We start from the raw sequence: 23,445 nt of genomic DNA, 5'->3' as shown, positions 1-23,445 counted from the left end.
ACTGTGGTTTCTGTTCTTGCTGGTTAGGTACATTAGAACAGATTGCGTACTTCTTTTAAGCTAAATGGATTCTGCTTGCCTTCGTAGATATGTTTCAACTCTTTGAGGTAGACCAGGTCAAGAAACTGACTCCACAATAAATATTGGAAAATTACTTTATTGATGAAGACTACAGTAATAGACTCTTGAAAGCCTGATAGAGTTTCTCTTCCTTCCTTCTCTTATATCAGAGAGTCAAGCAAGGTGAGGTCACTTTAAGTTTCTTTCAGTTTCTTTGTAAATTTCTTCTTCCATTCCCAGGGTTAATCCATGCTTTACTAACACTCTCTGCATGCCTTCTCCAGAATCACCTCTCTGACTCTCTTCTTGAGAAAATCAAGGAGGTGATAAAAGAGTTAGACTGGCAAGTTAGGAACCAGAGAGTCACAGGCTAGAGCAGAGGTCCCCAACCTTTTGGGTACCAGGGACCGGTTCCGTGGAGAGGTTTTTCTGTGGACCGGAGGGTGCATGGTTTTGTGTGCTGCCTGCATCTCACAGATGGGGCTTTGCTTGTTTGTGTGGCCTGGTTGCTGGCATGCCGCGGCCCAGTACCAGTCCACGGACCAGGGGTTGGGGACTCCTGCACTAGAGAGAATATTTCGTAGACAGCGTTCAGCTGCTTCCCAATACCAGCAAGAGATGGGTGCAGTAACTCAGTAACTCTAGGGAAAGGCCCAGATTTTAAATTCTGGAGCACATACATAAGTTGCCTTGTGTTGGAACTTGAAAAAGGGACAGAAACTAATCCTGACAAGCCCGGTGTTCTTCTACCACAGTGGTTCTCAACCTTTTTAATGCTGCGACCCCCAACCGGTCGTAAGTCGAGGACTATCCAACCGGTCGTAAGTCGAGGACTATCCCTGCCCAGGAGCGCTGAGCATGCGTGGTGCCGCCCCCTGCGCCGGCTGAGGCATAGCTGGCAAGCGGCAGAGATGGCGCAGGCCGACCACCGGCTAGGCCACCAGCTGGCCCAGCCCAAGGGAGGTAAGGCACCCGCCGGGCCCCACACACGCCAGCAACCTCCCTGCACCCGCCAGCCTCCCACCTCCCACCCCTGGCCCTCTTTTACTTACATTTTTAGTAGTTGCTCAGCAGGGAGGGGTAGAAACTTCCAGACAGCTCGCCTTCGCTGCAGACAACTTGCAGCACCGTTTGCAGAATGGGACTTTTGGCAGGCTCAGCAGGGCAGAGCAGCCTGGACAATTCCTATTGGCTTTTGAAAGTCAATAGAATTAGACTCTATTCAAGAGAGTCTATTCTATTGGCTTTCAAAAGCCAATAGAATAAAAGGGAGTAGCACAGCTAAGGAAAAGGGGGAAAAATGGCGGACTGCGTTGTTTGGCGACCCCTGTGGAAATGGTCGTTCGACCCCAAATGGGGTCCTGACCCACAGGTTGAGAACCACTGCATTAGAGCATCAGACAGCACCAGCAGATCAAAGCCCTGTTTAATCTGGGATCAATCAGATGTCTGTGATCCTACTAGAGCAGGGGTAGGCAACCTTAAATACTCAAAGAGCCAAGGAAAAGGGGAAAAAATGGCGGTCCTGACCCACAAGAACTGTTCTACCAATACTACTACATTATAGCTTTACTGTTACAATGCAAAACAAGAAAATAATTTTTGCTTATACTTCCACTATACAGTAATTTTATGTCCTCTATGGTTGTGTACCTAATTACAAGCCTAACTTTAAAAAAGTACATATTTATTTACAGAGCTTCCTTGAGGCTCCTTAATTATTTTAATCTCTTTTATGGCTCTTATACATATAGTTGCTAAACATAATAACTGGGCTCTGTTAATTCCTTCTCTGGGAAGCTTTGCTTTACTTTTTGTTTTTGCTTTTCTTTTATTTAGAATAAGGTGTGATATTGGAAGACGTGCCCTCTGCCCTGTATCAGTGGGGATGGAAAGATTCCTCTTGTTGTGAGTGTGGGGCTGGTAAGCAAACTATTAAATATATTGTGCAAGATTGCCCCCAAAGTGCATTTTCTGGTTCCCTACCCTAGAAGATCTGCACAAAGCAACATCAGAGGCAATCTCCTGGATAGTTAAACTGGACATTCAGTTCTGTGATACCCCCATAGAAGTTTAACTTAGCATTACATAGACTGTACATTTGTTTACTTCTTTTCTGTCATATTCTCATCATACCACTAAATAATAATAATAATAATAATTTACTTTATCTAGGCTTCCTGTACCTAGCCTTTCCTATATTAAAGGGAAGAGGAGAAGGAGGAGGAGAAGGAAGAGAGACAAAAAATCTGTTTTTCTAAGCCTTCTTGGAAAGCAAGCAGCTGAATTGATCCACTGCACTCTGCTGCCTCGTTACTTATCCATCCTCAATAGCATCTTTCTCCCACTGTTCAATCTTTCACCGGCTAATGTGTGTGGCTCTGCTGGAGTTATCAATAACACATATGTCATCAATAACAACTCCGCTGCCTGTTTTCTTTCAGTAACATCAGTCACTTAGCTCCCTGTACTGTACGCAGAATCAATCTGTCGTTCTCTTGGCTGTTTGTGTATTCTTAGGAATCTTCTTCAACACCAAAGTTCAAAGCATCAATACTCTTTTCTATCATGTTTCTCCCAAGTTCAACTTTCAGTGTCAAGTTTTAACCTATATGCGCACACACGCTTAATTTGGTGCACTTGCCTTGGTCATCATAAGCACTCGTTCTATTACCGTGTTTCTTCTTTTCCCTTCCAGTCTGAGTCTTCATCTGATGATCATTCTCTTCTTGCTTGTTACATATTTGCTAGGGCCCTCCAAAGTGGCAGCTCAGGCAAAGAAACTTGTGCAATTATTTATGATTTTGCAAATGCTTCAGCGTTGCTATTGGAAGTTTTCCCATAACATGATCTGAGCAGTTCATTGGCAGAGACATTCACTGAACCACCTTCACGGGATTACTCTGGCATTTATCTTCCTACATATCAGTTTTATTCCAGAGCTTCCTACATATCAGTTTTATTCCAGAGCTACAGTGATTTCCTTTCTTTTTCAACCTTTCATGGGAAAGAATAGGAAGGAAATGTATTTGGATATCAGAACTTTACGAAATCTCCACTTTAACTCCAACATTCATCACAAATATAAACAGATTTGATAACTCTTCACCCCTTATAAGTTAAGCATTACACATCCCATCCTTTATCTATAAAAAAAATCCATAAAACATTTTTATCATGTCAAGTTACTATAAAACTTCATTGTACAAATAAGCCCATTGTCCAACCCATTCTAATATCAATTTCCTGCAAGGAGCCTCTGTGAATTTTACTCCACTAGTTGTTGCTGACTATCGGGGGTGGTGCTCATCTCCATTTTAAGGCCATTGAATCAGTGCTGTCCAAAGACATTTTCACGGTCACGTGGCCAGCATGATGCAACAGAGTGCTGTTACCTTCCCACTAAAGTGGTACCTATTTATCTACTTGCATTTGCAGGAGATAGGCGGACAAGGGGAGCTCACCCTGTCGCACGGCGCTCGGTTCTCAAATGCGGGCTGCTGGGTTTCCAGCCAACAAGCCCAGCATCTTAACTACCAAGTCACCGTGCCATCCCTATCAATTACTGTAGTCCCCTGTATAATTACAATATGGAGTCAGAAGCCTTTTTCTTCTCTCTACCATCTCAGAAAGGCTTCTGATATTTTTATGATTCCATGGACAAAGTACATGAATTAAGCTAGCTAATGAATTATGTAGCGATCCACGCTGCCTGAATTCCATGAGGGGAATTCAGTATCTCTAGGAGTGCCTTGTGTCATTGGAGTAACTTTGGCTGCCCTTTCAATGGTAAACACTGAATGCTTAAGGATACAGGTAATCCCCGACTTGCAACCATTCATTTAGCAAAGCTGCAACGGCAGTGGAAAAAAAGTGATTTATGAACGGTCCTTGCACGTACACCCGTTGCAGCATCCCCACAGTCATGCGATCAAAATTTGGGCGCTTGACAACTGGCATGTATTTAGAACAGTTGCAGCATCCTGGGATCACATGGTTGCCATTTACAATCTTCCCAAATGGCTTCTGACAAGGAAACTCAGTGGAGGAAGCCAGATTTGCTTAATTACCGCATGAGTCAATTAATAACCATGGCAAAAAAAAAGGTCATAAAACTGAGCCCGCCTCACTTAATAACCACCTTGCTTAGCAATAGAAATTGTAGTCCGAATTATGGTCATAAGTCAAGGACTACTCTACTTAAGGATACTTTTAGTGGTACTCCTACAAGGGTTTTGCTTCCCTTTGGTGTTAGTTTTGGGTGGTGGGCTCACCAGCTGTTTCTCAAGAGTAAAAGTGAGAAGTGACTTTGAATAATTTTGACTGGCTCCTCAACTAAATCTAAGATTTGTGTGTGTCTGTGTATCTGTGTGTCTATGTGTGTGTGTGTGTGTGTGTGAGAGAGAGAGAGAGAGAGAGAGAGAGAAAGAGAGAGAGAGAGAGAGAGGGAGGGAGAGAGCAGGAGGGAGGGAGGGAGGGAGGGAGAGAGAAGGAGGGAGGAAAGTGAGCGACAGAGGGAGATGAGAGAGAGAGAAAGAGAGCGAAGGAGAGGAAAGAGAGATAGAAAGAGGAAAGAGAGAGAGGGGAGAGGATAGAGAGAGAGGGAGAGGAAAGAGAGAGAAAGAGAGAGGAAAGAGAAAGAGAGAGGGGGAGAGGAAAGAGAGAGAGAGAGAGAGAGGATCTATTATATTATGCAATGAAGAAAACTTTGAAGGTGCTCATAATCCTTACATGAAATATTCAATAGAAAAATATCAAAAAGCAGAGACAGAGAGACTAGGATATAATTACTTCTTCAAGCCAGCTTCAATTTTGATATTTTTCTTGCCGAAGTTTACAATATGCTTCCTGATTTACTGGGAAACTACTCCACCTTCTGGAGTTCCAAGCAGACTAACCTCTGTTTGCTTTCAATGAATTCTGAGAGCAACTGATGCTGTGGCACTTTTGAGGCTTACAAAGGAGGGGATCTAAAGAGTTGTTCTGAAAGTATTGGCCATCTCTCAATCAGCTCATTCAGCACGGGTAGTCCTCAACTTACAACTGTTCATTTAATGAGCATTTGAAATTATGATAGCATTGGATGAAGGGACTTGCGAATGGTGCCCAAAGTTACGAATGTTGCAGCACCTCTGCAGTCATGTGATTGTGATCAGAGCTCTTGGCAACCAATTCACACTTACAACAGGCTGACAAGCTCTTCGTGATCGTGTGGTTGCCATTTGCAATTTTAACTGCTGGCTTCCTCAGAAAATCAACAAGGAAACGGAGAGCGGCAGAGGTTGAAGACCTGGCTCACATCCTATTTCACTGCTGCCTGTATAAGAGGATGAGCGTCAGGTACCTGGGCCTATACATTAAACAAAAGACCCACTGGAACCCCCATATCAAAATAACTTACCTTATGTATGGCCAGAATTTGAAAATTACATTTAACACAGCACAGTACCTGAGCAAAATGGTTCGGCTGAGATCGGCATATGTGAGACTGATTGGGGTAGATGGTAGGGGTGATAGTGAAATATAATTTCATCATATTTTATCTATCTACATCTTAAATTGCCATATTTGAGTCTAATTTCATTTTAAAAATGTATTTTATCCCAATTTCATTTTAAATTGTATTTTATTTCTATTTTATCCTAAGTTTAACCAATTTCATTCTAAATTGTTTTTACTGCATTTTAGTATAATGTGTGTTTGGAACTATGCACCTTGATATGGCCCACAGGCTAATTAATAAGGATGATGGTGATGATGATGATGATGATGATGATGATCAACAGGGAAATGGGCAGGGAAGGTCACAATGATTTTGTTTTTCTGGTGCCCTGCCCTGCTCTCCTTGGGAGACTTCTCCACAGTGTGCACCATCTTCCTTTCACATTGTGGACTAGAAAGATTTCCTAACCTTCTGTCACATAAAGGGGAGGGGATCCGGCATGACAAACCAGAGAAAGAAGCATGGCGGTCATCAGGATCCGGGACTTCCTTTCTCCAGCCGGTTCTGTGCCCAGAGAGGAACTGCCTGCCCTTTTTCAGCAAGCAACTCTTTCACTTCATTCAACAATGAGGGTCATATGGCTGCCAGCCTTAATAACTGCAATGACTACGTGGGACAATTCTACGTGGGACAAATGTCACGTCAATTAAAAACCAGGATCCACAAACACTGGCTGGCAGTCAAACACCACGATCCCAAATCCTTAATCTCTACCCACACTGACACCAAACAAGACCAGTTCGAAAGGAGCAACACTAAAATCATCGGTCACGCTACCACCCACCAAGCTCATGAAGTTCATCGAAGGCTGGCACTCCACAAGCAGTTCCATCAACAGACACATCGACCTACAACCAAGCCTACGAACCCCACAGAATCCAAATCAACTGCCCAGCCAACCAGAGACAGCACTGACCCTCAACTTCCCACGCAAGCCCCTGCAACCAGTGGTTCATCTCCCAATGACCCTCACCTGATTTAACCTCCCCATCGCAAGACCCAGCACAAGACTCCCACTGATGACTCACACCTGACCCATCACAAAACCCTCACTTGACACACCCACACCTGACCCATCACAAGACCTGCTGACCCCCTACTGACCATAAACAGAAGAAAACTGACACTGACATCCCCCTAAACTCCGCTGAAGATGTCACCTAGCCTGGTAACCCACAAGCTTGGAGGACGAACCTTCACCCTCATTCTGCACCCGAGCAACAGGTATTTGCCACTGTTGCAATGACTTAGCATTGTAATAAGTAGACTCCAATATAGTCATAAGTCAAGGACTACCCATCACAAATCTGAAATACAGGTAGTCCTCAACCTAGGAGCACAATTGGGACTGAAGCTTTGGTCACTAAGCGATGCAATCATAAAGCAAGGCGTCATGAGACTGCCTCACTTAGTGAGCACAATGCCAGCACTCATTAATCCCATTGTTAAACGAGAATTGTAGATTGTGAAGCAGAGGATGTCCCAGATAGGGCGTGCAGGGGTGCCTGTGGGGTGGGCGGGGGCAGTCCAGGCTGTACACAATTTGGAGGGAGGGCTGCTGCAGCCACTCCTGGAAACCTCAGCTGGCCCAGCAACGCAGCACAAAGCTACCACACCCAGGAAACCTCACACACACACACACACACACACACACACACACACACACACACACCATCTGACCAAGGGAGTTCCCTGCATTGTCTATCTCTCCCCACCCCTTCTAACCCATTTTGGTTGCCCTACACAGTGGCACTCATCAGTGGCAGTGCTGGCACTGGGGCTGAAATAAAAGTTTCCAATGCACTGCCCCACCTCTACTTCAACCCCAGAGCCTCTGTTGCTGCCAAGCGCTGCTGTGCAGGGGGGGGGTGTCAAAAGGGCATAGATGGGGGGGAAGATGGGGGGGAGAGTTGCAGCGTGGGCAGGCTGCCAAACCCCCAAATTTTGATCAAGTGTCTTTGAGGGCCCTGCAACAGCCATAACTTCAGGTACAGAGGAACAATTGGTTATAAATTGAGGACAACAGTATAACCAAGTGAACATATTAGACATATTAATTTATATTTGTAGACAATCATACCCGATTAAAAATAGCACTCGGTTGGCTATACTCCCAGCAATTAGTATTCAGAGATACACTGCCAAATGGGAGACTATCCAAACTGTATATTACTTTGAATTCAATTTCAAGATGCTTTAGAACATTTGGGGGGGTGAAAACATAGTACTTGCCTACAATTCTTTAAAAACAGATGTGCTTTTTCCCCAGATTGCATGTCAGCTATGATCATTTAGAAGCCATAAAATTGATAAAACATTCACAACTTAATGGTTAATTTCTTTCAGTAGTTTAGGATCATCTTTTAAAGCCTGCAGAATCTATTGGTAAAAAATATTATGGTAGGTTGCACAGTCAGCCAGACATTTAGACTGGATTTGGCATTTTAATCCACCTATCAAATCCTCATTATTTATCACTCAATAAACGTGCATGTTGCTTGATTCTCAATGACTCTGGGTAGCTCAGTCAAATAAGTTACAATAAAATCAATACAAATTAAAAATAAAAATAAAGATTACAGATTCTCACAGCCCATCCTACCTCTAAAATAAATTGTGGAGATAAAAGAGATATCCATGGAAGTGTCAGCGAAAGCACCATATAAAATAAATAAGCACATAAGAAAAATACTACTGAATTGGGCCAAGGAAACATTCTAGGCATTAGCCAAATATATTAATTTAAAAAGCTCACAAACATGGATAGGAGAGTGATGGTCCATCACAATTTTGAGTGGTCATAGTCATATAAATAACTATAGGACTACCTATATAGTTATTTATAATTACTGGTTTGTTTAACCAAAATTGGGTTAAAGGTTGTTTATTCGCTATACCACCTACATTGGTCTACAAATCATGAGAAATAAATTTACCACCCATATTAAGCCAAAGTATAACAAAAGTCATTATAGCTTAGCATCCTCTCAGATTTAATCAACAGTAAACTTAATGTATCTGGACTTTTAGTTTAAAATCTCCATTTTCTATTAGTTGGTGCATTAAATTCTCAGCTATTCCTATACCCCAATGATGTAGAAGTCCTGGGCCAGTGTCTGAAATTAATAAGGACCTGGTGCAGATGTGAATAAAACAAGCTCAGATCAATACCCACAATGAAGGAGTTCCTAGCGGTGAGTAGACTTCTGCACACCCCAATAACACTATCCTCAGGACTCAGAAAATGGCTGTGCTCCTCTCAGAGGTGGTCTGTGACATCAGTACTTATGCCTTGACCACCAATTAGACCAGGGGTCTCCAAACTTGGCGGTTTTAAGACTTGTGGACTTCAAGTGCACAAGTCTGAGGCTGGCTGAGGAATTCTGGGAATTGAAGTCCACAAGTCTTAAAGCGGCCAAGTTTAAAGACCCCTGAATTAGACAATTTTGACATATTTTATATGGGCTGCCTTTGGAGACAACCTGGAAGTTATATAGATGGTGCAAAATGTAGCAACAGGATTATTTACAAGACAACCCTGCCAAAATTCATTTGTAATATAAGTAGCTATATTCATTGCTATTAGGCTTCTGGGCCCCGTTCAAAGCATTTTAATTTTCTTTTAAAAATTATTTTCAATGGTGAAATACAAAAAAAAAACCCTACACCAATAACAGAGATAATGGTTATACAGTGATTATATAATGATTATGATTCTATGTTGAAGAAAATACAGGTAGTCCTCAACTTACAACAGTTCATTGAGTGACCATTCAAAGTTACAGCAGCACTGAAAAAAGTGGCTTATGACCGTTTTTCACACTCACGACCGTTGCAGCATCCCTATGGTCACATGATCAAAATTCAGATGCTTGAAAACTGGCTCATATTCATGATGGTTGCCGTGTCCCGAGGGGTCATGTGATCCCCTTTTGCAACCTTCTGACAAGCAAAATCAATGGGGAACAGAAATTGCACGCTCAGTTATGGTCATAAGTCAAAGACTACCTGTAATAGCATCCTACATTCTAGAAAAAACAACAACAGTGGTTAACTTACCAAGAGAATCTGCTTGATTTTCAACTGTTTCATTCACCTTCTTAGCTACTCTGGCAACAGCTTCACCCATTTTTTTCTCCATGCAGGTATATCCAATCAGGAAAATCCTTTCAGAAAGGTCCTACAGCTAAGCAAACAAATACAAAAAATCAAACAGGTTCCACAGTGCTAATACTTCACAAAGGGTTAAAAAGCAGCTTTTCTGAAAGAAAAAAATATCAGTGTGTACAGTATTTAAAATTTACTGAGTTCTGCTAACGTTTAACAGATTAACATACCTGAAGGAGCAACAAGTTGTTTCTTCCTATAAGCTGGACATTTACAAAGAAAGAAATTCAGTAAGCAGATACATCGTGGAATGCAGCTCTCCATCAGGATGGGTACGTGTATGCAAACATGAATGTTCAAAAGGAAGTAAATTTGGAAAAAAGCTTATCTACTAAAGCAGAGGTCTTCAAACTTGGCCCTTTTATGACTCGTGGACTTCAACTCCCAGAATTCCTCAGCCAGCGTGCCTGGCTGAGGAATTCTGGGAGTTGAAGTCCATAAGTCATAAAAGGGCCAAGTTTGAAGACCCTTGTGCTAAAGCCTCTGTTTATGGAAGTTATTGTAGTTTATCAGGAACATTCATTAATAGGAAATCCCTTTTTTTCTGGACTGCTTATTAAAGTGCCTCTTCACTTTAGAAAAGGCACTTTAATAAGCAATTCCATCTACACTGCTACCTCAGTACTCGTCCTTAATTGGTTCTAGGAGACACAACGAGTACTAAAAAGGATGAGTACCAAACAAACCATATGACTTACCACGTGACCTTTTGTTTCAACCAGGAACGGCTTCCTATCTGTACCTTTTTCTATGTCACCAACCTTCCCAGCATGACAAACTCGTTGTCCGCCCTCTGCAACTGTCACCCACTTCATTTTGCAGCAACTTTCTCAGTCTGGCTGACTTCCATGAGTATTGGTACAACAATTTCACATCAAAATGCATCGAGTACGAAATTCAATGCGTTTTGAAGCAATCAAGTACCGAGGTACCACTGTATATGGTAAGAATTCAGAAAATGACAAGCAGGAAGATTCTAGCAGATATAGAAAACTCTAACATTGAATTTCCACCAAACATTCATTCAAATTTTTAGCTTCTGGAGGAAGAAATGGAGGATTGAAGACAGCTCTGAGAAAAGTGGAGATGATGGTGGTGACAGAATGAAGAAACAGCAAGCAGACTGGCTCTGTGAAACTCTCCAGACAAGAAGAAAACTTGAGATCACCCATAACGGCTCCAGACAGTTGCTCCTCATGAGTAGACCATAAGATAGCAATCTCCAGTGGACTTTGATAGCGGTGGGATTCAAATATGTGAACAACCAGTTTTCTGTGTGGATGCCGCTTCCAGAAGTCCATTCTGGGCCTGGGCAACAAAAAATTAGCTACCGGTTCTACTGAACTGGTGCGAACTGGCTGAATCCCAGCACTGGACTTAGACCTATGGAAGATGAGTAAATATCAGAGGTTTTTGAAAGGATACTAAAGTTGCATACTTCCTTTTCTAATCACTTTCAGAAATTTCTTGCTGGATCAACAGATTTGACAGCACCAGGTGAGTTTCTTCCAATCCTTAATGCACAAAGTTTTAAATACAAGTCTAAGAATGAAGGCGAATATAAGTGTCCCAGGAAAACTTTGCAGGATCCAGCCTGGATCAATCACACACACTCTGTCACAGAGAAGTTCCCTGAAGATGGGCTCCAGCATGATCCAAAAACTCAGAAGACAAAACTTCTGGTCCAGGTGACCAACTCAGAATGGATCCTGCAACAAGTTTCAGGATTTTTTTTTTAATAAACAGCAAAATGGTGATTAAAAGATCGATATTAGAAAGTTACAAATGGATTAAAGGTCTGTAAAGGTATGTGGGAAAGATCCTGAGAGACTGGGCCAACAGTACAAATGGTCAGATAGCAATAGCACTTAGACCAGTGTTTCTCAACCTTGACAATTTTAAGGCATGTGGACTTCAACTCCCAGAATTCCACAGCCAGCATTGCTGGCTGTGGAATTCTGGGAGTTGAAGTCCACATGCCTTAAAATTGTCAAGGTTGAGAAACACTGACTTAGACTTATATGCTGTTATGTCCCGAGCCTTGCAAACGGCTCGGGCGTTTGCAGGCAGTCCCGGGCAGGTGCAAAGCTGCCCGGGACCAGACAGGCTGTCGCCAGCGCCGTGCGCATGCGCGGGTGCTGGCGCGGGAAAAGTAACCCATTTACCCGGGAGTTGCCTATATAAGAGGCTGCGAGGCGTTTGGGCGAGGCTGAAGCCATCTTCCTGTAAGCTGAACGCTGAATAAATGAAACTGAGAACTCCAGCTGCTTCTCGTGTCTGTTTTCCCGCCACGGACTCAACACTGGCGACGAGGATGGGATGCCTTGCACTACCTGGAAAGGAAGAAGTGTAAGCTTACCCAAGGAGTCCTGAGCGGCGAAAGAGGAACGGCGTCGACTCGGCAGCTGCCCGCCAATCCGGTGCGCATTCGGGGGTAGGCTGGCTGATAGACCCGTCTCCTGAAGATCCGAAGATGGCGAAAATCGGAAGGCTTTCGGAATTCGACGTCTCACATCCAGAGCGGTGGGAGTCCTACGTATCCAGAATGGAGAACTACTTCAAGGCAAACCAAGTGAGGGAAGATAGCTTGAAGGCGGCCACCCTGCTTTGCGTTTGCGGCCAAGACGCCTTCGAAATCGCAGAAAACCTTGCAGCACCTGTCCCAGTAGAGTCTGTAAGCTACGCAGACCTGAAGAAGCTGCTGAAGGAGCACTTCCACCCCAAGGTGTCCGTTATCTCATGGCGCCACACCTTCGAACAAAGGGATCAACGGTCCGGTGAGTCAGCCAAGGAATACATCGCCGCGTTACGGAAGGCCGCCAAGCCCTGCGAGTTCAAGGACCTCGAGGAACGACTGAGGGACCGATTCGTGTGCGGGTTAAGGCATCGCGAGCTACAACAGAGACTTTTCGCAAAGGAAGAATTATCCTTCCAAGACGCCTTAAGGGAAGTCACCGCAGAAGAAGCAGCAGGCGGCGCCGTCAAAAACATGCGGCCGATCAGAAACAGTGCAGAGGGTGCGTCCGTGCACCAGGAAGACGTCCGACGAAACTCCGAGGAGGATCCGGACGAGGAAGTCGACCGTCTACACCCCGCGAGGGAAGAGAACCAGAAGGGAAGCTCTTCGGCTCCGCTCAAGTGCATCGGCTGTGGAGGTCGCCACAGGAGAACCGACTGCAAGTTCCGCTCCGCTACCTGCCGGGCATGCGGTAAACAAGGGCACATTGCAGCTGTGTGCCTGGGCCGACGAAAGGCACAACCCCAAGAAGAACGCCTGAAGGGTACCAGATTCCCCAGCCAGAATAGGGTAGGTTTTTGCGCTTCGCGAAGAAGCATCTGTAGAACAGGCACACACAAGCCCATGAAGAAAAAGCTGTCACTCAACGTGAAGCTACAAGGGGTTCCATTATCTATGGAACTAGACACAGGGTCTGCCCTGTCCATCATTTCATTGCATACATTTAGGAAGATTTGTTCCAGAAGTGGGTCTAAGGCCAAGTTAAGGCCTTCTGATATTGTATTAACAGATTTTCAGAACTCAAGAGTGTGTGTTAAGGGGGAGGCCACCCTTAACGTGCAATACAAGAGTTTTGAAGGTCCACTAGACTTATTAGTAGTAGGGGGTGAACGAACGAGTCTCATAGGACTCGATTGGTTTGAGGCCCTGGGGATACACGTCACAGGACTCAATAGCTTACAAACACTCGACCTACAGGAAGTCTGCAAAGAATTTGCAGATGTTTTCAGCCCCCAGCTGGGCACATTCAAAGGACCACCTGTGTCCTTAAAGCTAGACCCCACTGTCACTCCCATTAGGATTAAAGCAAGAAGGGTCCCTTTTGCTTTAAAAAGTAAGATTGACACTGAATTAGACAAACTAATCCAACAGGGAATCCTAGAACCTGTTGATTCCAGCCCGTGGGAGACCCCCATTGTCACGCCTCTAAAGGCAAATGGGGACATTCGCATTTGTGCTGATTACAAATGCACACTCAATAAGGCATTGCAGCAACATGCCTATCCTGTTCCTGTGGTCAGTCACATCCTGGCCTCTCTCAAGGGGGGGGGTGTTTTTGCAAAGCTTGACCTAGCTCAAGCATATCAACAGCTGCCTGTTGATGATGATGCTGCCATAGCTCAGACCATTGTGACCCACAGGGGAGCCTTTAAAGGTAAAAAGGCTACAGTTTGGAGTGAATGTCGCTCCTGGGATTTTCCAAAGCGTTATGGAAAACACACTACGAGGTATACCAGGGGTCTGCCCCTACTTTGACGATGTCTTGATTGCAGGAGACTCCACACACATTCTAGCTGAAAGGCTTAGGGCTGTCCTGTTAAGATTCAGGAAATCAGGCCTCAAGCTCAGAAAAGACAAATGCCAGATTGGGGTGCCTTCTACTGAATTTCTGGGATTCAAAATTGATGCTGCTGGGATTCATCCTGCTGAATCCAAACTAACTGCTATTTTAGATGCACCCAGGCCAAAGTCTAAGGCCGAACTTCAGGCCTTCCTAGGCCTCCTGAATTTCTACAATTCTTTTCTTCCACATAAAGCTAGTGTAGCTGAGCCTCTTCACAGGCTACTAGACAAACAGGCTGTGTGGCTGTGGTCACAAGCGCATGAGGCTTGCTTTAAAGAAGTCAAGGCCTTGCTCACTTCTAACAGTGTTCTTGCACATTTCAACGAGTCTCTCCCTGTGTGCATCGCTTGTGATGCGTCCCCCTACGGGGTTGGAGCTGTCCTGAGTCACCTCAGGTCTGATGGAACTCAGGTTCCTATTGCATACTACTCCAGAACACTGTCTTCTGCCGAGCGCAACTACGCTCAGATAGACAGGGAGGCTCTGGCTGTTGTTGCTGGAATTAAAAAATTCCACGATTTTCTATATGGCAGGCATTTCACGGTCTTCACTGACCATAAGCCTCTGCTGGGACTGTTTACCACACGTAAGCAGACTCCCCACATCATTTCCCCTCGAATGCTTAGGTGGTCTATTTTTTGTCTGCATATGATTTTTCATTACTCCACAAGCCTGGGAAAGAAATGGGCCATGCTGATGGCCTCAGTAGATTGCCTCTGCCAGTAGTAGAAGCTGACCCCGCGCCAGCTGTCAACATTCTATCAATCCAAGCCTTGCCCGAGCTCCCTCTTAGTGCCAGGGATGTTACCACTGAAACAGGTACAGATCACACACTTTCACGTGTCCGCTCCTGGGTCCTGTCCGGGTGGCCTGAGCACTGCCCTAGTCCTGAGTTTCAGAGTTTCTGGTCCAAAAGAAACGAACTGTCCCTTTCTCAGGGTTGTCTGCTTTGGGGAAACAGAGTTGTCATTCCCACCTCAATGAGGACTAGGGTCTTAGAATCCCTCCACGAGGGTCATCCTGGCATTGTTCGTATGAAGGCTCTTGCACGCAGCCACTTGTGGTGGCCTGCTTTAGATAAAGATATTGAGGCTAAGGTACACGCATGCCACCTGTGCCAACGATCTCGCCCAGAGATGCCCCAAGCTCCTGTGCATAGATGGGAGGAAACACAGTCCCCATGGTCTAGGGTGCACATTGACTACGCTGGGCCCTTTCAGGGCCAGTTCTTCTTGGTCCTTGTTGACAGCCATTCAAAATGGCTTGAGGTTGTGCCTGTCTCATCCACCACCACTGCAAAGACTATTCAGGTACTGAGGGGGATTTTTGCTGCACACGGGCTGCCAGATGTCATTGTGTCCGACAACGGCCCTCAATTCACCTCCTCCGAATTCCAAGCTTTCTTACAGGCAAACCTGATTCGTCATGCCACGTCTGCGCCTTTTCACCCGTCCACCAACGGTATGGCTGAACGCATGGTGCGCATCGCAAAGGACGCCTTGAAGAGACTCACCTACGGGGACTGGCATCACAGGTTGGCTGACTTTCTCCTTTCTTATCGCACCACACCGTCCACTTCTACAGGGAGAAGTCCAGCTGAACTTCGTTGGGGGCGCCAACTTACTACTAGACTTGACCGGTTGCATCCGGACAGACTGCCTTCATCTACCTCACATCCTAGGGCACCTAGACAACTACTTGTGGGTGCCCCGTTTTGGGCTCGCAATTACGGGCCTGGTCATACATGGGTCCCCGCTTCTGTGTCCAGGATCACAGGTCCTCTCTCCTACGAGGTTGCCCTGGACAACGGTCGTGTCCTGCGTCGGCACATCGACCAACTTCGCTCTAGGTGAGACTTTTCTGCTGAGACTCCTGGGTCTTTTCCAGGGGGGGAGGGGACCCTTTGGAGCAAAGGGAAGGGCAAGAGCTACTGCCCATCTCCACTGAGGGAGCCACAAACGGCTCGTCCCAAGGTTCTGCAATTGCTCCGAAAAGAAAGTCATGGAGCTTACCCACACAACAGGCACTCACGCCTACTCCAGCCAGGGAGTCACCCCGGGGGCATACTCACTTTCCACACATCACACAGCACTCCAGCAACGGAGGATACCCGGGGGCATCCCAACAAATCATTCCCCGCAAGAGACTGGCACACAATCCCCAAGGTTGGCCTGACCTTACCCCAAATCCTACAGGGGGTCAAACATACACAGAGTTAGTCGAGGAACCAAGTCCCGACTACAACACCCTAGCACAAATCAGGGAACACCTGAGTTTTGGGAAAGTACAGAAACCCACACGAGCCCGAACACAGACTGGGGTTCAGGGAATGGACAGCCTCCTGACAGGTCTTGGACTGACCTAGGGGGTTCTACAGAGACGCCCAGCAGTGGCTATCACTTCAAGGGGCCTGAGGGTCTACAGCTAGGTAGGACAACCAGGTCACAAAGCAACAGAAGCCCTGGCCTGACGAGCCCGGTGGGCAAGCAAGCAGGCCAGGCATCGGGGCACAGTCCTTGGAAGACACCAGGGCACAATAGAGAGAACAGGCTCACGCCTCCCTCCAGTCAGGGGACTTATGCCAGTAACCCAGAGCTAAGAAGGTCACAGAGAGCAAAGAAATCTCCTAAGTATCTAGAAGATTACATAACATTGCTGGCAAGGCAAAAGCCAGTAATCAGTGGGAGCACTGGGGAGCAAAATGTCATATAAAATAAATGTTGTATGTTGGTAGTAGTTTTAGCCCGGGGGAAAGGGGTGTTATGTCCCGAGCCTTTGCAAACGGCTCGGGCGTTTGCAGGCAGTCCCGGGCAGGTGCAAAGCTGCCCGGGACCAGACAGGCTGTCGCCAGCGCCGTGCGCATGCGCGGGTGCTGGCGCGGGAAAAGTAACCCATTTACCCGGGAGTTGCCTATATAAGAGGCTGCGAGGCGTTTGGGCGAGGCTGAAGCCATCTTCCTGTAAGCTGAACGCTGAATAAATGAAACTGAGAACTCCAGCTGCTTCTCGTGTCTGTTTTCCCGCCACGGACTCAACATATACTGCTTCCACATACTGCTTTATAGCCCTCTCTAAGCCGTTTACAGAGTCAGCATATTTGCCCCCAACAATCTGGGTCCTCATTTTACCCACCCTGGAAGGATGGAAGGCTGAGTCAACCTTGAGCCAATGAGACTTGAACTGCTAGCAGTCAGCAGAATTAGATTAGTCTAATCACTGCGCCACCATGGCTCAAATAACAGATAGCTCAACTGCACTTGTGTGTGGCAAGACTTCCAGAAGAGACTCCCTCCCTAATATTTTGGGCTATAAAGGAGACTGGAGGACAATTGTACTTTCAGATTTGCAAGATTCTGTTAGTATATGTGTCAGTTGTAAACATAAGTCAAGGATTAACTGTATGGTTCATTTTAGAGCAGTGTTTCTCACCCTTGACAATTTTAAGGCATGTGGACTTCAACTCCCAGAATTCCACAGCCAGCATTGCTGGCTGTGGAATTCTGGGAGTTGAAGTCCACATGCCTTAAAATTGTCAAGGGTGAGAAACACTGTTTTCGAGGACAAGATTAATCTATTTTATAGTGGTATCTGTACTGAAGTTATAGGAGGGAAGTTATTCTTTTTCTAGATTTTTCTTTTGTTAAACAATCTCTTGAAATTTAATAAAGTCTTAGAAAATAAAAGGCATTCATCCAGATTTTATGAAGGCCAGGCTAAAGTAGCCTAATCTTTAATGTCTTTAATTCTGTCTCCTAACCCTAACCACTTAAACATTTATAGATGTGGGAAGTAAAATATGATCCAATCACAATGGCTGTGGAAAGAAATGACATTAGACAACACTAGCCATGGTGATATATGATTCAGCATTTCTGGCTGTTTTTTTTTTTTTAATGAACAAGCCAGAATCAAAAACCAAGGCCAAAGCTCCTTTTATAAACAGATAAAATCAATAAATTACCTTCCACATACTTGTGGCACTCCAGATCCACAGAACAGAAGCTACTATTTCATTTCAGAATGGAAGCTGAGTCATTTCCAAAGATTCTGGCAGATTTTTCTAAGATGGAAGCCAAAACCCTTCAGTATATATTGCTGCCTGTTCAAAGCCGTCAAATCTGAATTCTCCCAAACATGTCCCTGATTGGAGGTCTTCTAGTCCAGCCCCCTGCTCGAGCAGGAGAACCTATACCATTTCAGACAAGTGACTGTCTAATCTCTTCTTAAAAACCTCCAGTGATGGAGCGCCCATGATTCATTGGAGCAAGCTTTGAGTACATACTCACCACAAAGTTAGCAGCCTAAGCACTTGCCCAGATCATCAGCTACATGATTGTAGGTCTGAATCTGAGACAACCAACATCAGGGGTCTTCAAACTTGGCCCTTTTATGACTTGTGGACTTCAACTTCCAGAATTCCTCAGCCAGGCACACTGGCTGAGGAATTCTGGGAGTTGAAGTCCACAAGTCATGAAAGGACCAAGTTTGAAGACCCCTGACCAACATAGTACCAAGGAACCAATTTGTGCATGTACATATATATGAGAGAAAAAAGCAGAGTATATTGTACCACTTCACAAGATGCATTTTAGTTGATTAGGATAATACAGAAAAAACATACAGGCAGTCCTCAAGCTATGTCCATAATTAAGACTATTTCTGTTGCTAAGCGAGAAAGTTACATGGGTTTTGACCCATTTTAGGATCTTTCTGACCATAGTTGTTAAGTAAATCACTGCAGTTGTAAAGCTAGTAACAGGGTTAAGTGAACCTGACTTCCCCATTGACTTTGCTTGGTCAGAAGGTCGCAAAAGGAGATCACGTGACCCTGGGACACTGCAACCGCCATAAATATGAGTCAGTTGACCAGTGTCTGAATTTTGATCATGTGATCATGGGGAAGCTGCAATGGTCATAAGTGTGAAAAACGGTCATAAGTCACGTTTTTCAGCACCGTTGTAACTTTGACCACTAAACAAACTGTTGTAAGTTGACGACTACATAATTACACATTACTCGTAATTATTTTATTGCATTAATTTGGAGGCCGCCAATGATTTAACATGGAGACCTGGAAAAGTTGCAGCAGTGATCAATGCAAAGATCAAGAGACAGGAGAAAACTACTACTAAGGCAAGATTACAATATCTGGAGTTTCTTAATAGGAAAAAAGGAAGGGAGATGTAAGATGTGTAAAATGGTTTGGAGAAAAAAATAAACAGGTAGTCCTTGACTTACAACCAGGCACCTCAAAGTTACAACGGAGCCTTAAAAAAGCTAATTTGACCCAGATTTAACATTCCAACAGCAAACTCTCCTCCCCCACCCCGGATAATCACAAAACCGCATTTGGGGCAGTTGGCAACTAGCCCATACTTATGACTGGTTTGCAGCACCTTATGGTCATTGACTACAATTTATGGTGTTTTTGCTAGAAAGTGTTGTTTCCTTCTGGTTTCCGGCAAATAATGGATTCGTTTAACAGTGAAGTTTTTTAACAACTGTTGCAAAAAAGGTCAAAGTCAGGCACGCGGTTATGTGGTGATCCACTTAAATGTCATGACTTACCATTGAAATTGCCGGTTCAGTTATGGTTGTAAGTCAAGGACTACCTCTACAGTATTTCTCCCTCTCATCCATACAAGTAATATGATGATGAAGCCCTAGACTTTACGGCCAGATTAAATAAACAATTTCCCCTAGCTACAGTAGTATCCACTAGAGCAGGGGTGTCAAACTCGCGATGTCACATGACATGTCGCGATGTATCGTGACTTTTTTCCCATTGCCGGCAATGGGGTAGGCGCAGTTTTATCGTGACGCATCCGGCCTGTGGACCGGCAGTTTGACACCCCTGCACTAGAGCAGGGGTCTCCAACCTTGGCAAGTTTAAGACTTGTGGACTTCAATTCCCAGAATTCCTCAGCCACCCAAGGAATTTTGGGAATTGAAGTCCACAAGTCTTAAGGTTGCCAAGGTTGGGGACCTCTACACTAGAGGCTTCCTAACAAATGTGTAATTACTGATCTTCTATCTAAACTCTGTAATCTTGTTCTAATATTGTCATCTATTTTTCAATATTTATACAAAGGCCAATCTAACTTCATATTTTTGCATGTGAAAGGACTGAGGCAGGGCACAGAAAGTTCAGAACAATTTAACATTTAATCTGAATATATTGGGAAAGGAATAATAGAGTGGGTTTTCTGGAAAAAGAATCACTATTCAAAGCTACTGTTCCTACAGACATTATAAACATCACTTTTCAAACCCCATTTGACAAAGTTCATCCCCAAAGCTGCCCGAGAGAACAGGAGCTAAACTCTGTCATGCTCTGCAAAATGCATGAGAAAAAAAATCAAAGCAGTCAATGAAAATAAATGTACCCAGTTTTGTACAGGTGTCCCATGGACCAGTATTATTTAATTAGTGTGTATATGGCCAGGAATTAGAGGTGACAAAAGTGAAGCGGATTAATTCATGGACATAGGTACAAATAATAACTGAGCTGAATTATGCCCAGATGACCACTTGATGGCACAAAGCAGCTAAAGTTTTTTTTTTGTATATCATTACTGCCACCTAGTGGTTGGAAAAGGCAAATGTATACAGTATTTAGGATTGGGGGGGGAAAGCAACTAGTGCTAACAGCTGTGCTATATTCTGAATCAACCTTCTTCAAGGAACCATAACACACATCTATAATTGTGTATTCTCCAAATATATCTGGAAAGTCATAACAGTTGAATTTAGTATGGCATCAATCAGTGTTTCTTAACCTTCCAACTTGAACAACTGTGAACTTCAACTCCCAAAATCCTCCAGCTGGCTGAGAAATTTTGGGAGTTGAAGTCCACACATTTTCAAGTTGCCAAGGTTGGGAAACCCTGCCACAAGTAGACAGTATCATTGCTCATGATAACTGAGTTTGTTGGGAAAAACATCTCAACAGCTGTGATGTCATAGTTGGTATCCTATGCTAGACTAGTCTAGGATGTACAAATAGTCATAATCAAGCCCCAAATTTCTGTTGCTGAGACATTTGTTAAATGAATTTTGCCCCATTTTACAACCACAGTTGTTAAGTGAATCACTGAGTTAAGTTAGTACATGGTTGCTAAGTAAATCTGTCTTCCCCATTTACTGCTTATTAGAAGGTCGCAAAAAGTGATCACGTGACCCTGGGACACTGTAACCATCATGAGTCAGCTGCCAAGGAGCCAAATTTTAATCACATGACCAAGGAGATGCTGCAATGGTCTTAAGTGTGAAAAACACTCATATGAACTCTTGTAAGCTAAGGACTACCTGTTATTAATAAACCATGTTTTATAGCATTCTGTATAATACAGTTCAGGTCAAATGTGATTATTCAGCAAATTTATAGCTAACAAACCATTTTTTTAGAATCCTGCATAAATCCAGTGGAATACTAGAAGTCTCAGCACCTGTGTTTGCATGGTGCACTGAAATAAACTTAGCCAATCACCATTTCGCCTACAGTAAGGGTTCAGCTTTTGCAATTCAGTGTTTTGAGAGAGAGGAAGAAAAGGGATTGAGTAAAACGCAGCTAACCACAATAAATAGAACGTCCTCGCTCAACATAGCCAGCCTGAGTAGAAGACAAGCCATCCCCAGAGAAATCCAGACTGAGCTATCCACCGTGCAAAGGAGCACACCATAGCCACTCTATTGTACGTGCGGGAACTCACAGAGCTTCACACCACTACCGGAAGTGTCAGTTGTGCGTCACCTTTCTCTTTCCCTATCTCCGGGAAAGCTGATACATTGTGCTCTCCAGAACGTTTTATCTTGTGGCAACGAGCGGCTTTTGCGCAGGGAGAGGGGCAGCCTCCATCCTCTGCGCCCCCCCCCGTTCCCCTCCCCAGACAAGGCTTTCTGAAGTGCAATTGCAGGTCTTTGCTTTTTCACGCTTACCGCAAATGCACAGCAGAGTTTTCTTCCGCCCTCGGCAGCTGGAGCGTGGCGCACCTGCGACCGCCGCGCTCTTGGCTCGCCTCCCCCAGCCATGGGGAAGGACGGGAGCAGCTGGGCCTCCGTTTAAATCCTCTAGCCAGACCGAGGGGGGTGGGGAATTGGAAAGCTCTCCCGACGAGTCGGACGGAGAACAGCCCCGAAGCCGGGACCAATCATCAGCGCTGAAGCCGCGGCCTGGGAAGCGAAGCGAAGCCAGGCAGAACGAGCGCCCTCTCTCGTGGGCCACCGTGGGCCTCTGCGCGGTTCCGCGAGGGGATTTAAAAGCAAAGCTCGCCCTTAACCTCCAAATGGGGAGTCGCTTTACTGAACTTCTGCCTTGACAGATCACCAGCGGTTCGTTTGGCATTCCACTGGGAGACCACGAGGATGACCATGGTCGGTGGGGAGGGGCGGGAGAGCATATTTGAAGAAAATAACAACAAACAACCCCCCCCTTTTTTTTTTTTTTAATCTCTGCCAAGGCAATAAGGATGTGCTTAAGAAGTGACCAGGAGCTGAGCTCGATTTGGTGGTTTTTCCCCTTTTACGGTATAGTTACAACAAAACTTTCTGCCAGTAAATTTAGGCACTTGAGGAGATCGGTTTCACTTCCAGGACAAGATAAACAGAAGAACGATTCAGTGAAGCAGTCCTGTCTCCGTGGGCTTACTTCCCCTTTCCAGAGGGCAGCCAATAGTCTGTAAATACAGAGCGTGCTTAATTATCAGAATAAGAGACTTGGAGGTCTTCTAGTCCAAACCCCTGCTCCAACAGAAAACCCTACTATTCTAGACCAGTGTTTCCCAAACTTGACAATTTTAAGGCATGAGGACTTCAACTCCCAGAATTCCACAGCCAGCAACGCTGGCTGTGGAATTCTGGGAGTTGAAGTCCACATGCCTTAAAATTGTCAAGTTTGGGAAACACTGGTCTAGACAATCGGTTGTCCAATCTCTTCTTTGAAATCTCCAGTGATGAAGCACCCGCAAATTCTGAAGGCAAGCCTTTCCACTTGTTAATCATTCTCAGTATTGGGAAATTTCTCCTTAGTTTTAGGTTGATTTTCTCCTTGATTATTAGTGTCCATTGCTTCTTGTCCTGCCTTCAGGTGCTTTGGAGAATAGTTTGACCCTCACCTTCCTTGTGGCAGCCCCTCAAATATGGAATACTTCTGCCTATGTCACCCTTAGCCCTTTTCACTAGATTTCTTGAGTGGGAGGGTGTTTATTCTCCCCCCCACAAAGACCTGCAGAGTTCCTGAAGAATGCAATTCATTCCCTCCTAGTTAATAGTTCCATTTCTGGGTTAACTATTAGCAGTTGCAGTGATGAACTTTGCAAGGTGGTGCAAATTTGATGCTTTTTTTTTCTCACTCATT

At 44.8% G+C, this 23,445-nt stretch overlaps 1 protein-coding gene across 4 annotated transcripts in view; it reads right to left on the bottom strand.

Moving 5' to 3' along the window:
• LRRC20 (leucine rich repeat containing 20) overlaps positions 1-22,350 on the bottom strand; it is a 100,576-nt gene extending 78,226 nt beyond the window's left edge. For 2 of the 4 annotated variants that reach the window (XM_039348174.1, XM_039348175.1), the window contains exons 1-2: positions 22,029-22,343; positions 9,623-9,749 (exon numbers count right to left, since the gene is read on the bottom strand). In XM_039348174.1, the coding sequence (XP_039204108.1) occupies positions 9,623-9,704 (82 nt within the window). In that variant the 5' untranslated portion in view covers positions 9,705-9,749; positions 22,029-22,343. Of the gene's footprint in view, positions 1-9,622; positions 9,750-22,028 lie in introns of all 4 variants that reach the window. The other 2 variants (XM_039348172.1, XM_039348173.1) reach the window with 2 other exon arrangements.
• Positions 22,351-23,445: the final 1,095 nt, after the last annotated feature.

This window comes from Crotalus tigris, unplaced genomic scaffold, assembly GCF_016545835.1.
Source record: "Crotalus tigris isolate CLP2741 ecotype Arizona unplaced genomic scaffold, ASM1654583v1 scf7180000018124.1459596, whole genome shotgun sequence".
NCBI classification, from domain to species: domain Eukaryota; kingdom Metazoa; phylum Chordata; class Lepidosauria; order Squamata; family Viperidae; genus Crotalus; species Crotalus tigris.
This window is presented reverse-complemented; position numbering and strand designations above follow the sequence as displayed.